The sequence below is a fragment of the Protobothrops mucrosquamatus genome, unplaced genomic scaffold (genome assembly GCF_001527695.2).
Source record: "Protobothrops mucrosquamatus isolate PMUCROS unplaced genomic scaffold, P.Mucros_1.0 scaffold570, whole genome shotgun sequence".
Classification (NCBI taxonomy): domain Eukaryota; kingdom Metazoa; phylum Chordata; class Lepidosauria; order Squamata; family Viperidae; genus Protobothrops; species Protobothrops mucrosquamatus.
This window is the reverse complement of record NW_015386872.1, coordinates 102,038-118,545: the sequence shown is the minus strand read 5'-3', so window position 1 is coordinate 118,545 and position 16,508 is coordinate 102,038. Positions and strand designations below refer to the sequence as shown.

The 16,508-nt window shown below is 63.1% G+C and overlaps 1 protein-coding gene across 1 annotated transcript; it reads left to right on the top strand.

Annotated features, from left to right (window-relative positions):
* The first annotated feature begins 8,448 nt into the window (after nucleotides 1–8,448).
* Nucleotides 8,449–16,121, top strand: APBB1 (amyloid beta precursor protein binding family B member 1). Its single transcript, XM_029284404.1, has 10 exons — nucleotides 8,449–8,589; nucleotides 10,312–10,323; nucleotides 11,559–11,717; nucleotides 11,825–11,952; nucleotides 12,981–13,095; nucleotides 13,352–13,436; nucleotides 13,985–14,068; nucleotides 15,053–15,168; nucleotides 15,308–15,484; nucleotides 15,775–16,121. Exons 1-10 carry the CDS (start codon nucleotides 8,464–8,466, stop codon nucleotides 15,943–15,945), a joined length of 1,173 nt encoding a protein of 390 aa, XP_029140237.1. The 5' UTR covers nucleotides 8,449–8,463; the 3' UTR covers nucleotides 15,946–16,121.
* The last annotated feature ends 387 nt before the right edge of the window (nucleotides 16,122–16,508 follow it).

Below are 16,508 nucleotides of genomic sequence, written 5' to 3'. Positions count from 1 at the left end.
GAGGAATGTTCTTGGCCTCCTTGGTTGGCTGTGGAAGGCCTGGGCCAAGGGGCTTTGGAGGGGTCCATGGCAGCAAAGTAGCCCCTGACCCTCCCCTGGTCACTTAAGGGAAAGGGGCAAAGACTAGTTGAAAGAGCCTTTTAGGGAGACAACCGCTGAGTCCTTGGAGGTTTGACCCCCCCCAGGGCCCCAGTGAGGTTGAGGGGAAAAGAAAGGGAAGAGGCAGGTAAGCCCCCCCCCATCCTTTGTGGTGACATGTCCCCAAAAATGTTTTAATTTTTCAGCATTCAAGCTGAGGGGAAGAATCCAGCAGCTTCCCCATGCCTAGATGGAGGCAGGTGACTAATTATTTCGACTTAATTGATGACCCCCACCCCCAGCACAAGCCACAGGCAAGTCCAGCTGAGCCAAGCTCAATCTTGGGATGACCCAGGCTGGTGGGGCCCACAGCAGCTCTGCCTTCTCCAGGGCCACAGAGGAGGGTGGAGGGGCCCTGCTTCCCCAGGTCTGGCCCAGGCGGTGGTTCCACTCGGAGGCTGGGCAGGACTCGCCCTCAGGGCTGCCCTTGCGCTGCCCTCCAGGGGAGGCGGGCAGGCAGCCCCAAGAGGAGGAGGAGGAGGAGGAGGAGGAGGGGCCGCCCTCCGGCCTGTGCTGTGAGATCGCCAAGGGCATGGCCCACCTCCTGCATCCTTGGCCAAGCACTGGCAAGGGGGCTGCTGGGCACAGCGGGAGAGGTGGAGGGCAGCCTGTTCCCAGGGGAGGGTCAAAGCTTTCTCAAGGGGGCTGGGAAGAAGTGGGGTTTCCCCAGCAGGTGCCCCCACAAGCATGCAGTCCCAGGGATGCATAGTCTGGCCTGGTGGGGGGCAATGAACAACTTGCCTATCACCCAAAGCCCTCTCCTCAAGGGCAAGGGGCCGAGTGCGGATCCCCTTGCAGCAGGGACCCTCCCCTTTCTGACCTTCCCTGCCTCAGGTCTTTCCCTGGGATTCTCTCTGCCCAGCTCCCTACTCGGGGCCTCAGCTGGGGACCGGTTGAGCCTTACCTGATGGCCTAGCTCTTGCAAAGTTCCACCTGGACTGGACACCTGCTGGTACCTGCTGCGTCCCTGATAAATCCCCAACTTATCTCTGCCCCGCCCACCCGAGCCGCGTGCTCAGAGGTTTTGCCTTGGGCCTCGTCCAGCTGGACCCCCTCCAGAAGCTCTGTGGACGTGTTGAGGGGGTGGGTGGATAGATATAATTCCCTGGAGAGAATGTGGGGGGGGGGGGCGACTTTCGTGCCTTCTCTTCGGTATTCCCTATCTGGTTTTCTGCTTGTTGGTGGCTTTTCAGGAGCCGGCAGGTTGAGGGGGGGGTTGAACCCCAATCCTTCAAACAGCCTCTGCTCAATGGGCCTCTGCCCCCTCTGGCCGGCTCTCCCTTCCTGGCAGGGAGGAGTCCTATTCATTTGCCTCTGTCTTGTCCCACTGAGGGAGGGGGGGGCCCTGCAGGCCAGTTTTCCAACCTCCGAAGGCTTTGCTGATTAGGGCCCAGCTGCCCTGCTTCGTTTGGCCTCATGGAAAGGAGGTGCCCACCCTGCCCTTGCGGCCTTGGCCCTGGCCTGAGCAGCCCCTCTGCTCTGGGGCAGGTTGTGACTTCCATGTCCCCTCCTTGGCATCTTCAGGGCAGCCCCCGCTTCTCTTTCACTGGACTAGCAGACACCCAGCCGGAAGGGCGAGGGTTAAGTGTGCGGGGGGGGGGGAGGTTGCTGGCAGGTATGGACTCTGGTGCAGGAGCCTATGGATGCTGGAGAAGATTGGCAGCTGCACCAGACCGCCGCCCTTTTGCCAGTGCTGGGGAAAGAGGGCGCAGCTGCAGGCTGGGAGGACCCAGCTGTGTCCTGGGGGGGGCACCCTTGTCTCCCTCCTAGTGCTGTCCTACACGTGTCGTCCTGCTTGCACGGTCTTGGGGAGAGGTGTGAAAAATTGATGGTGCAAAGTGGCAGAAGATGGGGGCTGTTGCATTGCTTCTCTTGTTGGTGCCCTGCCCCTGCCCGCCTGTTGAGTCTCTTCCTTGCTGCACTTGGCATCCAGGGCGTTTTTGATGCTCACCCTCGTAGCCCCCCTGTGTCATGTGTCTGAGTAACGAAACACTTAGTTTTGTTACTTAGTCGGTGCAAACTGCAAACTGCCGACTAAGTGAGCTTCAGAGCATCACGGTGGTTGTGGCTGCACACTTAGTTTCGTTACTTAGTCGGTGCAAACTGCCGACTAAGTGAGCTTCAGAGCATCACGGTGGTTGTGGCTGCACAGGACTCTGCTTGAGTGGCGCTGAGGGCCGCCTTCTCATGCTGGCCCAGGAGGCCAGAGGCCAACCGGCCAGTTGCCCAGCCTGGCATGCAGACCCCTCCAAGATACGTCACACCCGAGCCCTCCTGCCCAGGCCACAGCCTGGCATCCAAGGCAGAACCCCGCTCTCTGCTGCTTCCCCTCCCAGGATTAAGTGAAGGAACAACTTCATGGGCTTTTTATGGATTTTTAATTCAAACATGGTTTTATTCTAAGTATATAAAATGTTACCAGTGCTAACAATTTTGTTTTCTAATTTGCAATATCCCCTTAGCACAGTGTTTCTCAACCTTGCCAATTTTAAGGCATGTGGACTTCAACTCCCAGAATTCCACAGCCAGCATTGCTGGCTGTGGAATTCTGGGAGTTGAAGTCCACATGCCTTAAAATTGGCAAGGTTGAGAAACACTGCCTTAGCAACACTTGGAAAGATAGACTCAAGATTCAGAAGGATCTTGACAGACTTGAGCCCTCACCAACAAGACACAGAGTCAGTAGTGAGAAAAGCACAGCCTGCACTTGGGCAAAAACAAGCAAAGAAACAACAAGAAAAAAAACACCCAAATCCACAGGTACAGAATGGGCAGTGCCTGGCTCAAGAGCAGTAACTGCAAGGGAGATCTAAGAGTCCTAGCACACCGCCATTTAAATAGGAGCCAGCCGTGTGCTGCAGCTGCCAAAAAAGCCACCGCAATCCTGGGCTGCATCAACAGAGGGACAGCATCAAGTTCATGTAAGGGACAGTCCCACTTTGCACTGCACTGGTGAGGCCACACTTGGAATTCTGCACCCAGTTCTGGTCACCACGATAGAAAAAAGATCCTAGAAAGTGCAGAGAAGAGCAACCAAGATGATGGAGGGTCTGGAGGCTAAACCAAACAATGAACGATTGAAGGAACTGGTTATGTCTAGCTAGCCTAACCACGAGAAGGATGGCTGTCTTCCAGTACTTGAGGGGATATCACAGTGAAGGGAGGGGAGTCCACCTACTCTCCAAAGCACCTGAGGGCAGGACAAGGAGCACCGGGTGGAAGATCTTCAAAGAGAAATCCAACCTAGAACTAAGGAATTCCCTGACAATAAGAACAATCAACAGAATAGCTTGCCTCCCTAATTGCTGGAGGTTTTTAAGATTCAATATTCATTTGACCAGGATGCTACCGGTATAAGGACTCCTGCTTGGAAAGGGGGTTGGACTAGAAGACCTCTATGATTCTAAGCCCAGAACGTTCCCTCCCCTCCCCACTGCTCCCCTGTCCAGCATTTTCTTTCGTGCGGCCCCAGTTTGGTATCCAGGGCGCACCCCTCCAAACCGGCGCCCCGCCGGCTGCCTGAGCGTCCGGGCCCTCCGAACCGCAGGCTGGCTGGCTGCCTTTTCGGGATTCCCCGCCTGCCCTGCGGAGAACCGGACCCAGGGGAGAACTGGCAGCCGGGGGAACCAGGGCGACGAGGAGCCGGGTTGAGGTTTGTTTATGCGGGCACAAAAAGGAGGCGCCCCCTCAACGCGTTGGCCTCCAGGCGGGGGTCCGGGGAGGCTCCTCCGGGCCCGGGTCGCAGCAGGCGCTCTCTTCGGCCCGAGACCGAAGCGGCGTCCACGCCCGTCCTGGGCTGGGCTGGAGGACGGGCCTTCGGGCGCCCGCGCGATGCCTGGTCCCGGTCCGCAGTTGGCGCCCGGACCGCCGCCCGCTCTCCGCCCGCCCCTGGGCGCAGGGGGGCTCTGCGGGGACGGCCGAGGGGCGGCGGAAGGTGCTGGGGGGCAGCGGCGCTCCCTCGCCCGGCCAGCCCCTCGACCCCCTCCCGGGAGGGGCTCGTCGGTCTCGGAAGCGGAAACGACGCCTCCCCCCCTCCGACCCCCCCACCCGCCGCCATCTCCCTCCTGACGGAAGCGTCGCTGCAGCTGCAGGTACCCAGCGCGGGCGGCCGGGCGGGCGGGCGAGGGCTGCTGCTGCTGCCGCTGAGCCTTCGGGGCGGCCGCCGAGCCGGACCCGCCGGTGCTGCGCCTGGAGNTGGGACCGGCGAGCGCCCCCGGCCTGCCCAGACGGCCTCTCTGACCCCCAGGCCCGATGGCGAGAAGGAGCCGGGCTCAGGGCCGCCCTTCCTTCCGGCTGGGCAGGCGAGAGTTCAGAGAGGAACGCCGGAGCTCTTCCTGGAGGAGGGGGCTGCAGTCCCCCCGCCCCGGGATTCAAGGAAATGGCAGCCCCCGCCTGCCTGCCAGCCTGCCTGCCGGCTCCGGGGCCTTCGGGGGGCCAGTCGGGGTCACTGAGTCTGGTCCTGGTTGGCACATCTGGGAAAGGCGGTGAGGGAGCCGGAGGAAGCCGAGGCACCCCAGTAACCGAAGGGGATCAGCTCCACCCGTGGGGCAGAGATGGCCGCGGGGGTCCGGCTCCAAGGCCCCCTGCCTGCTGCCTCTGGGCCAGAGAGGGGAGCCAGGCTCGGAGGGTCCCCGCTTCCGGGCGGAGGCCTCCCAGTCCCAGCTGAGGGGGAGAAGGGCAAGGCCAGAGCAGCCTTCCCGCCCTACTGGAAAGCCCCCCCCCCGGCCTCCAGTGGGCCACGGCAAGAGGCAAAATGGGTCTCATCCTCACCTGGATGGCCGCGAGTGGGACTGGGTCCATCCAGGGAGCACTATCCACCCTCGGCTGAAGGTCCCAAAGAGCTTCTCTCCAAATGCCAGGGGAGGGGAACCAACAAGCCCCCCCAGCCCAAGCGACCTCTAACTGCTCCGAGGAGACTCGGGAGACCAGACCGGGAGGCACCCGGCCTGCTCCAGCCGAGCCCCTCTGCCCTGGGGCTGCTGGGGTGGACTGACGGCCTGCCTGCCTGCCTCTCCCCGTTGCCCCCAGGAGCTGAATGCTGCCCAGCCTTCCTTGGACGGCCCCCCAAGATTCCCCCGAGGCATGTAGCTGCGCTTCTCTCCCTCCGGCCCAGGATCGGTAAGCCCCTGGCGGGTCTTGCAGGAGTCGGCCCTTGACTTGGGGTTGGGGTGGTGGGGGCATGCAAAGAGCAGTTCAGAGCTTTGGCCCACCCAGCTCTGGGGACGGGGTGGAGGGAGGGAGGGAGGTTTTCTGGGGCCCAGGACTGTTCCTGCCCCTGATCTTTGACCTGCTCCCGACATCCATCTCTGGCCTTCATTCCCACAGCCAAAGGCCAGGCTGGGTCCACCAGACGAGTTTAATTGGGTGACCAAATTAGCTGGTTTCTGGGCACAGCAGGCTATGCTTACCAATCAAAGCCAATCCTAACCAGGGCCCTGCTGGCCTGGGGGGGGGCTGTTCCCTTCCAAGGAGAGTGGTGGGGGGGTGCATGGAGGTGGGGGCTCAGGCGAGGGGTGTCCGTGCGTTGGGATTGCTCCCTCAGAGCTGTAACCGGTCGCTTCCTCTCCCTCTCCGGCGCTCCCCAGTCTTCCCCAGTGCCCAGCATCATGTCCACCTCGCTGAGCAAGCGGAGCAGCCTGGCCAACGACAACGGCTGCCTGGGCCTCAGCCTGGCCTTGGTGGCCCCGCCGGGGGGGCCGGTCCTGCCGCACAAGGGGCGCTGCGCCTACAGCTGCGGGGAGCTGCAGAGCCTCCTGGGGCTGCCGCCGTCCGTGGAGGAGCCCTCTAACCGCAAGTGGGTGAAGGAGGGGCAGAACCAGCTGCGGCAGGCGGCGGAGCGTGGCCGCGACCAGAACCGCAACGAAGTGAGCCTTCCCAGCAAGGAGCTGAGCGCGCTGCTGGTCCCACTGACGGGGCAGGAGGGCCAGGGCCGGGCGGAGGACCCCGAGGACCAGGAAGAGGAGGAAGACGAAGAGGAGGAGGAGGAAGAGGAGGAGGAAGGCTCCACCCCGGTCCAGAGTGAGCCTGTGACTGAGTCGGAGCAGAGCTCGGAGCGGGCACTGCCTCGGGGGGAGCAAGGCCGCAGCGCCAGCCTCCTCTTTGCCACCCGCAACAGCACCGCCAGCGACGAAGACTCCAGCTGGGCCACGCTCAGCCAGGGCAGTCCGACCGGCAGCTCCCCGGATGAAGCCGGTGGGTCACTTGGGGGGGCGGTACGGCAGAGGGCAGGAGGGACCATCAATGGCTTGCTGGAGGGGAGCCCAAAGGCAGAGAGGCACACTGCCACGTGCCTGTGCCAGGCAGAGCGAGTTGGACAAGCGAGCCAAGTCACACACGAGGAGGGAATGCAACGGGGGGGGGCAGGATTATCTTGGCCCCTTCTTCCCTGCATGTTAAAACTGGGAAGGTTTAAGAGGGCAACTGCAGAGGTTCTGGGTTAGGGTGTGTGCTGGGCAGCATGGGGCTGCTTTCTAGGATGCCCCCCCTTGTCGGTTGGCAGCACTGCTCCTGCGCCTCCGAAGGCCCCTGGGGGAGCAGTGATGTCAGCAGGTGCCTGGCACAGCCCCCCCCCCCCCGGGACTGCCTAGTGCCCAGCAACCAGCCCTGGGATGCTCCTCTGGTCCTGCCCCCTGCAGCTGTGGCCGTCTCCAGCAGCCTCCCAGGGGCAGAGGAGGCTTTCCATTGCCCCCCCCCCCGTTCCTCTTGTGTCCCTGGGGGAGGCAGGTTGCGGCTCCTTGCCTGGCGAGATGCACGTTGCCTGGGAAGAAGAAGGGGGGCTTTCGGGGTGGAGGGGGAGTGGGCTGAGCGACGTGGACTGGCAAGAAGCTGGTGGGCCCTGGGGCTACAAGGGGTGGGGGAGGGCAAAGACTGGGGGGGGCTATTTAAATTATTTTCGGTTTTGGTCTGTGAAACATTTATGTCAGGCTGCAAGAACAGCTCCTGCCCGTTGCCACCGACAAGGGATGGCTGGCTGTGCTGCAGCCGGCCTTATTCCGGGTGGGGGGGTGGCGGGTGGGAGAAGCCGCTGAGTAGTGAGGGGGGCTAGGTGGAGCAGGGGAGCCAGTGGAAGGAGGCAGGGGGTCAGCAAAGGGGCAGGGAGCAGGGCGGCTGGGGGGGGGGGAAAGGCAAAACTAAGGACGTCTTAATGGAAGGACTGTGGTTTTAATTCTCTTTCTCTGATCTTTGGTGCCGGGGCAGAGAGCCTGAGGGGGCTGTGAGGGGAGGTCTCATCAGCAACAGAATTGAGGGAGGGGGGTGCTTAGGGGGCAAAATCCCTCCCTCCTTCCCTTTCCTGTGACTCTACTGCAACCCAGCCCCTCCTGCCTTGGTTTTGCCCCTCCCCTAGGGAAACAGGGCCACCAGGCTGCCTTTGCTGGGGAGGGGAGGGGTGTGTGACTAAGGAGGCTGGGGGGGGGGTCTCATCTGCCTGCCCCACTGCAGGCAAGAGTTGCCGAAGAGGAGGCAGCTTGTAGCAGCCCTGGGGCTGAGACGGGGGAGACTGGCAGGCTCTCAGGCCCCCTTTGGGGGTCTGGACGGAGGGCTGGGCTTAGTCTGGGGAGACCTGGTGGGATTTCCGGCAAGAGCCACGGGTCCCTCTGGTGCCTGCCGGGATGGACCAGGGCTGGCAGGGGGAGTTGGAGGGCGACCCCTGCCTGGTTCTTCCCCAGCTGCTCTGGCTGACGGACGGTTTGGGGTCCAGTCAGGCTGGGAGGGGAGGGTTGGGGCAAGGAGCACTGTGTCCATGATGCCCAGCCCTCCAGGGCCGGAGTGCCTGGGGCAGCGGCGCTCAGAGCACGCTGTGACCGTGCCAGCACAAGGAGAGCCTTGTGCAAACCCTGGCTTGGCACAGTTGCGCGGGCAGGCAGACATCCGCCCCAGGAGGTGCCTGTGTGCCAGCACAGCTGGGCCAAGAAGCAAGAAGCAAGAACTGGCCCGATTCCAGGAAGGCTCCTTCCTGTCGGTCCCGGGGTCAACGCAGAATCTTCCGGCCTCCTTCACGGGGGCTCCCGGAGGCCCAAAGCCTCTTTTGGGGGTTTCTTCACAGGCTGGGCTGAGGGGGGCTTCAGAGCTGAGCTGCCAAGAGATTCCCTCCCTCCCTCGATCGCTTTCCCCTGTTCCTTTCCTCCGCCAGCCTCCCCCGCCCCACCCTTCGCCCCCTCCCCCTCCCCCCTGGGGTGGCAGGAGTGGCAGAGGGCCAGGGGTGCTTGCTTCCCGCCAGACCCCCACTCCGGACCCCCAACCCAGCTGACCTCGCTCCTTCTTTTGGCAGACTCCTTCTGGCTGTGCAACTCCCTGGAGACAGACTCTGACCTCCCAGCAGGATGGATGCGGGTTCAAGATACGTCCGGCACCTACTACTGGCACATTCCGACGGGCACCACCCAATGGGAGCCTCCCTTGTGCAGCGGGAGGGGCGACTCGGCAGGAAACACCCCCACCCGGGAGACCCAGGTGAAAGGCTGGGGGGGGGCTTGGCCCCTTTCTGCCCCAAGGGCCCCTCCGCAGATCGCCAGATGCCAGGCAGGCCCCTGGCCTTGGGCGGCCGGCGGGTTGAGCCCAAAGGGCCTCCTAAGGAGACAGCTTGGAGTGGAGGATTTGCTTATTTATTTAGTATTTATTTTTGTCCTGCCTTTATTATATGTTTTCCATAACTCAATGCAACAAACGTAACTAACACTTCTTCCTCCTCTTATTTCCCCACAACAACAACAACCACCTTGTGAGGTGCATTGGGAGAGACCGGCCCAAAGTTACCCAGCTGGCTGGCTTTCATGGCTAAGGCGGGACTAGAACTCCCAGTCTCCTGATTTCTAGCCTGGCACCTTAACCACTAGACCAGGGGTAGGCTACCTTGGCTCTTTTATGACTCGTGGACTTCAACTCCCAGAATTCCTGAGCCAGCACGGCTCAGCTTGGAAACCTCTCCCTTTCCCCTCAGCATGGCTGGCTCAGGAATTCTGGGAGTTGAAGTCCATGAGTCATGAAAGAGCCCAGGTGGCCCACCCCTGAGCTAGACCGAACTGGTGACTGGGTCATAGCAGCACCCTCCAGTAGCTGAAAGGCCACCCCAGGACTGGTGCTCCAGAGGGCAGGCCCAGGCCTGGATGCCAGATGCCGGATAGAAAGGGGGCAACCCCTAAAGCAGCTGGGCAGAGGAGCTGGGCAGAGGGGGGGCCTCCATCAAGCAGGGCTACCCATGAGGGCTCCTTCCTTGGGGGGGGGCTTTGCCTGGCAGCTGCGGTGGGGGCGTTGTGTGAACCCAGCCAGGCCAAGGGAGCCGGTATTTCCATTCCGGTGGCCTCGTTCCAAGGAGAGCATTTGCTGACCCCTCTGTGGGGAGAGCCTCATGGGAAGCTTTGCCCCAGCGGGGTGGGGTGGGTGTGCCTGTCAGGGCCTCCAGCTGCGTCCTGCCCCCCCCCTGCCAAGCAAGGCCCCTCCCTTCGTGGTCAGCCATCAGGGGGAGGGTCTGCCTGGGAAGGCTCTGCCGAGTGGCTGTGGGTCCTGTCAGCCTTGAAGGTGGGAGATGCCCTCCCCATTCACGGGGGGGGGGAGGGGAGGGTGCAGCCCCTGTGCTCGCCCACTGCTCCTGGGGAGGCCTGGGCCGGGCACGGGAGGGGTCGCCTCCTCCTGTGGCAGCCACTCCCCCTCTGCCCACACAGCTCTGCCGGGCAGGGGAAGATGGGTCCTTTCCAGACTAGGGAGCGCCGGCCAGTTGCCCTGCGGACGAGGGGAGGCCCTCAGGTGCCGCTGCTGGAGGGGTCTTCCCCCCCCCACCCTTCCCCTCTCGCTGCAGTTCCTATAGCCAGGCTGGTCTAGCGATTAAGACACCCGGCTAGAAACCAGGAGGTGGTGAGTTCTAGTCCTGCCTTAGGCACGAAAGCCAGCCGTGTGGATGGTGACCCGCCCCCTTCTCTCAGCCCAGCCCACTTGCAGGGGGGTGGTTGTGGGGAAAACAGGAGGAGGAAGGGGCGTTAGGTATGTCTGCTGTGTTGAATTATTTGTCATCTCTTTATAATAACTCATATTCATAGTAAGGCAGGATAAATATGAATGAATGAAATAATAAAATAAAATATAAAATAAATTGGCAGGGCTTTTTATGCCTCCTGCTCCAAAGCCCTCGGGGCAAAGCAGGGCAGGAGGCGGGGGCTGCCAGCAGGACTTTCTTGCAAGCCTGGGGTGTGTGTGTGAGGGGGGGCCACTCCTCCACCGGGACAGATGTGGGGGGCCAGCTTGCTCTGAGCTGGGCTGCCCAGCAGGGGCCACTGGGGAAGGGGTGCTCGGTCCCAGCAGAGCCAGGGAGATGGGAGTGTCAGGATGGGCACATGGAGAAAGTGGGGAGGGGGCGTCCGTGGGTGAGGGGCTCTCTGTTCATCCCCCTCCTTCCCTGCAGCTCACCTGGATGGACTTTGGGCAAACGGACGCAACCCCCAATCCTGACTTCTGGAAGGTGAGCGGCTGCCTGGGCCGGGGATGGGGGAGGGGCAGGAGGGGGGGCTTGACTGCTCCTCATGGCTTCCCTCCCCCAGGAGATTCCACCCGAGGGGGCGACCCCAGAGCCTCAGTCAGAGGAGGGCCAGCCCAGCTCAGCCTTGGGATCCTCCGGCATCCGGTGAGTGCCTGTGTGTGTGTGGGGGGGGGGGGTGTCTCGTCCTGGAAGGGACTCTCCCTTGGGGGTCCCGCCAATATCCCTGCATCGATGCCCAGAAACTGCCTGGCACCCTCCTGGCAAATCATGGCAGCCTCGGAGGGAGGGCCAAAGGGAGTGAGGAAGGGTTAGGGGCACTGCCAGGCTGGTGGGCCAGGGAGGGTCCTTTGCTGGGGGCCGTGGGGGGGCGGTGAGTGGCAGAGAGCCATCCTGCCTCCAGATCTCCAAGGGGGCATCAGGGTGTCCGGAAAGCCGCAACATGTGGGGGTCTGGCCTTCCTTCAGGGAGCCTGAGGGGGCGTGTCTCTGGGTGCTGCGGGTGCATTCTGAAGAGGCTGGGGGGGGGACCCAGCTGACCCCACCCTGGGCTGTTTGTCTTCCAGGTCTTCCCTGGAAGCAGGAGGGGAGGACGCAGCCGGGTTGCTGGCCCTTTCCCCGGGATCGAAGGTAAAACTGCCCGATGCCACGAGGATGGCAGGCTCCCTTGGGCCACTGGCGGGCTGGCTTCTGACCCCCCCCTTGCAGGAGGAATCCCCCCCTCAGTCCCCCCCCAACAACAGGCAGGATCCTCCAGCTTCCGTGAATGGCCCAGCTGCCTGGCGGAAGGCCCTGAGGGGAGGGAGGCCCCGGGGAGGGACCCCCGGTGCCCCCTCCAAGGCATTGCCTGGGGCTGCCCCCAGGGTCCCTCCGCTGCCACTTTCACCCGGGGGCAGACTTTCTCTTTGGGGAAGCCCCACATCCCCAGACACGCCTGTCTCCGCTGCTCCCCGCAGTGCTTCTCCGTCCACTCGCTGGGCTGGGTGGCGGTGGCCGAGGAGGAGCTGGCGCTGGGCAGGAGCGGAGTGGCGGTCAACAACTGCATCCGGCAGCTGGCTGGGCAGGAGCCGGCCCTGGTGGAGGTAAGCAGCTGGTGGGGTGGGCAGCCAGACAGTGTGTGTGTGTGGGGGGGGGGGAAAGGCTCCTGGGGACTCTGGGCCAGTTGAGGGCCCCTGGGGGGCCTGAGAAAGGGCCCGTGGCAGCCGTCCCCCCTCCCCGGCAGGGTAAATCCATGCTGCTGGTCCTGGAGAAGGAGCTGCTGAAGCTGCTGGACTCGCAGAAGCGGACGGAGCTGCACTGCCTGCCCATCGCGGCCATCCGGGTCTGGGGCGTCGGGCGGGACAGCGGAAGGTAGGCGGCCCACCCACAGCGGAAGGGAGGTGGCCGTGGCGCCTGGGGGCTGCTGGGTGGGTGGGTGGGTGGGCTTCCCTGGAGGGTCCTTTGCCCAGGCCAGAGACTCTGCCCGGCTGGCCCTCCTCCAGGCGGTGGCTGCTCCACAGGGGCCGGTGGCGGCTGAGCCCCCCGGGGGAAAAGTGGGGCCTTTGCACACTTACGTCTCTTGGCACACAGGAGAAATGTCCCCCCCCCCCCCCGTGGGGCGTCCGGGGCAGCCGTGGCCACACCAGCTGGCTGTCGTCCCAGGGCCTGGCACCATCCATGCGCTGATGGTGCTCCAGGGCCTCTGAAGCTGGCCCAGCAGAGAGCCCGGGGTCTCCTCCCAGCCTCGGGGGGCTGTGCAGATCTGCACTCCAAACCAGCCTGGACTTTTGCCCACCTCTGCGGGAGAGTTCCCCCCCCTCGACGTTTGGGTGGGGTAGAGCTTCCCCCCGCGGACTCACGTCCTACTCGATGGGGGTGGGGGGCAGGTCTTCCCAAAGGGTCTTGCAGCAGCTCTGGTTGCTGGACCTTCTTCTGATGGGCCAATCCAGGCCCTGGGGCTGCCGGGGGCCTTGGTGGTGCCTGCCCCCTCCCCCCCGGGCCAGAGGGAGGCCCGAGCGACCGATGGGTGCCTTCTTGGGGGCTTCTGGCAGCCTGCAGGAGGGTCTGTGCCCTCTATTTGAGAAGGGGGGCTGTCTGATCGGACCAGTGGCTGGGGAGTGGAAGGAGTGAGGCCTTTCTGCCCCCCCTCTGGTGCCCGCCCATCTCTTCCTTTGCTTTGCCTCGGGATCCAGCGAAAGGTGAGCCCTGCACCAGCCCCCCCGCCAGCCAGCCCCCCCTATTCAGGAAGCGCTTCCCCTGCTGGGAGGGGCATCAGAATGGCCGCCCCCAGCGCCTGCTTGGCAGCCACCCCACCTGCCCACTGGAGGGGCTTTGCCGGGCCCAACTCTGCCCTGGCATCCTGGGCCTTGGTTTCCCACCCTGTGCCTCCTCGCCTGCAGGGAGTTTGCGTACGTGGCACAAGACCAGCTGGCTCAGATGCTGAAGTGCCACGTCTTCCGGTGTGAAGCTCCCGCCAAGAATATTGCCAGCAGACTCCATGAAATCTGCTCCAAGGTCAGGACCTGCCCCCTCCCCACCGCCTCCCCTCTTCCTTGGGGGTCTCCAGCTGCCTGCCTTGCTGGGCCTTGCCCCTCCCTCTCATCTCCTCCGGGGCTGGGAAGATGGTCACAAGAGAGGGCCTCCCGCTGGGGCCGGGCACCGTCCTCAGACCCACGCCTCCCCCCCCCAGTTCTAATGCCACGGGGCAGGACGTGCAGGATTGTGGCAGCCAGCCTGATGGCCCTTGGGGGGATCTGCTCCTCTCCTCCAGATTGTGACAGAGCGGCGGAGCGTGCAAAGCTCACTCAACGGGATCTCCCTGGATCCGTCCAAGATGGTGGAGATCCCCTTCCAAGGTAGCTGGGAGATGGGAAGGAGAGGGGGGCCTGGGGGTCGGGGTCTTGGGAGGGGGCTCCTTGCCTCCAATCCCGGTTCTGCTTCCCCCCTCCCCTGGGCTGCCGGAGGGGTGCAGGAAGCCCCCGTGTGGAGGGGGGCCGTCAGAGGGTCACTTGGGGCCTCCATCGACCCTGGGGGGGGGGCTGGTGGGAGGGCAGCCAGGCAGAATCGGGAGCTTGGCAATTACGGTTGTAAGTTGTGACAGTCATAAAGTCAGTCATCACGCAAGTGACCTGATTTTATGCCACTTCTTGTGGCAATTGTAAAATGACCGCAGGGGGTCATTCGGTGAACCCATTGGTCACCGTGCCCAGTTTTTCCAGAAAATGGAAATAAGCGCCAGTTTCTGGCAAAACCGTCTTAAAATGGGGTCATGTGACCAGGGGGTGTGTGTGACGTTGGAACTTTGAAACGGGGTCATAAGTCGCTTTCGGGGGGAGCCTCTCCTAAGCAACCAGCTGTAAGTCAAGGTCGCCGCTGCTCTCGGCCCTCCCTTTCTTTTCTCCAGTTGAGTTTCCGGCACCCAAAAGCGAATCGGTCCAGAAGTTCCAGGTTTACTACTTGGGGAGCGTTTCTGTGGCCAAGCCTGTGGGTAAGCGAGGCATGGGCAGAGGTGGGGCAGAGGCTTCTGCTGAGACCCCGAGAGGCGGCGGAAGGTGGGGGGCTACCAGTCCCAGGGGACCCACAGTGGAAAACAAGAAGGGACAACCGTGATCTTTTCATCCCGTCCGCCTCCTCCTGAGACCTCCCAGGCAGCCGTCCCCAGCCGGACACAGCGGTGGGCGGCAGGGGGGATGGTTTCACGTATGCCAATTTAGCTTTGCCTGCTTGCCCGCCACTTTGGTGGCCAGGTTCCCAACAGACCACGGACCAGTACTGATCCATGGCCCAGGGGTTGGAGACCCCTGCTCTAAAGGACTGTCCTTTCTGCGGCAGTGTGTCCAAGGAAACCATCCTCAGCTTCCTCTGGGTGGGCTTTCCCAGACCCCTCCCCGTGTCTGGATGCTCCCCAACCCCTTGGTTGCATGTCCCTTCCTCCCACCATCCCTGGACACCACCACCTTTGCGAGTGGTCCTCTTTCTGCTGAATGGCATCCCTTGTCAGGACCTCTGACCTCTTTAGGTCAGCTTCCCCAAAGGCTGGGCCCTCTGCTTGCACGACTCCTTGTTGGGGGGGGGGGGGGAAGTCAAGGCCAGGAGATCAGATCTCCCAGGTCTTCCATTCTCCCTTTGAGATTGGGACAAACCATGTGCAGGTCAGGAACTTGACGGACCTTACACTGTTAGCAGAGTTGGCTGTGCAGCAGACCCCATGCGAGGATCCTCCCTCCCATCCCCCAAATCGGGGGCAGATCAGTGCCAGCAAAGGGCCCAGGGCACCTTCGGCCTGGGTGGGGGTACTCTGCTTTTCCCTCACCCCCAGCCGATCCCAGAAACTGGAACCATCGTCCTGCCTTAGCTGCTGTCGGGGCCCCACGGGCCCTGCCTTGCTGCTCTCCCCACCGGGGCGGGCTTAATCACAAGCTTTGGCCCCTCGCCTGCCCCAGTGAGGCCGTCACTGCCTTTGCTTCTCTAGGCATGGAGGTCATCAACAGCGCCCTCGAGGCAGCCCTGGCATCTGGCAGCAAGGAGCAGTGGGCACCTGCTCAATTCAGCGTGGCACCGGCCACTCTCACCCTCGCCCATCAGCAGGTAAGAGTGCCCGGCGTGTTTGGCGAGAGCAGCCGGGGATGAACTCTCGGGAGTTGGGCACGGGGAAGCCCTGGGAGGGGCCAGAGCAGGCACCCTTCCGCTGTGGGTGGGTCTGTCCTGACGCCTGCCTTCCCTGCAGACCGACACCGTGCTGTGTGAGTGCCGCGTGCGCTTCCTCTCCTTCATGGGCATTGGGCAGGACGTCCGCTCCTTCGCCTTCATCATGGCTGCTGCCGCCGGCAACTTCCGCTGCCACATGATCTGGTGCGAGCCCAATGCTGCGGGGCTGAGCGAAGCCGTTCAGGCCGCTTGCATGGTGAGTTTGAGGCACTCCTCTTCCCCACCCGCTGGTTGGCAGAGGCTCTGCCACGCGGCCAAAAGGGCGGCGGGACTCCTGACTGTGCCAGCTCTGTACAATCTGCTGGCAGCTGTGAGTGGCCATTCCTGCTCTCCCCACTGAGTAGTCCTTCCCACCAATGCCTAACGGCAGCCCACCCATGCCCTGCTGTAGAAGCCCGGATCGCGGGGCATGGCTGGGAGGGCCCTCTGCCCCAGGTGCCTGTATCAGCACCGATGCCCTGTCACTGCCTCGCCCCTCCTTTTCAGCTCCGCTACCAGAAATGCTTGGATGCGCGGCCCCAATCCACCAGCAGCTCCTGTCTCCCGGCCCCTCCTGCCGACTCCGTGGCTCGCCGTGTGGGCTCCACAGTTAGGAAGGGCATCCAGGCCCTGCTGGGGACCCTCCAACCCAAACGCCAGGGGTCCCAGACGCCGTGAGCTCCAGGCACGAGAGAGGGGACCTGCCCGCCCACCTTGACCCTCCGGGCCAGCAGCGCCACTGGCCTCTTGCCATCAGCCTCGTAGCGCTTTGCCTGCCCCGGTGCGCGGTGCGTGTGTATTCTGCATGAGTGCAAGGTGTCTATTTATGAGGGATGCGTGGATCTGCACAGACATGTGACTTTCATGCCAGTGGGGGAAGGGAGGGGTGGGCTCCTCTTCCCTGGCCGCCAAACCTGGTCCCTGCCCCCGCTGGCCTCTGCCCACCCACCCCTGCAGGTATGGTAGGCCCCGGAATTAGCTGGAGCTGCTGCAGAGGCCCTCACCGGTGTCTGGCCACATACTGGGGAGGGGTCACGGTCTCAACAACCCCCTCCCCCCATTTGCCCAGGAGCAGAGGGGGTGGGGGGAGAGCTGCTGCCTCTGCTGTTGCAACAACTCTTGTCTTGTACTAACCCACAAATAAACTCTGTTCCAACGTCCCCCATCCATCTCTGGCGTGGTGCTGTGATGGGGGAGGGAGCTGCCAATGTCCGTCTCCCCACCTAAGAAGCAGCTGGGGG

Coding starts and splice junctions, on each gene's coding strand:
- APBB1 (XM_029284404.1), top strand. CDS start 8,464: ATGCGGGTTCAAGATACGTCCGGCACCTACTACTGGCACATTCCGACG. Junction 13,437..13,984: donor GGTGGAGATCCCCTTCCAAG/GTAGCTGGGAGA, acceptor TCTTTTCTCCAG/TTGAGTTTCCGGCACCCAAA. Junction 14,069..15,052: donor TTCTGTGGCCAAGCCTGTGG/GTAAGCGAGGCA, acceptor TTGCTTCTCTAG/GCATGGAGGTCATCAACAGC.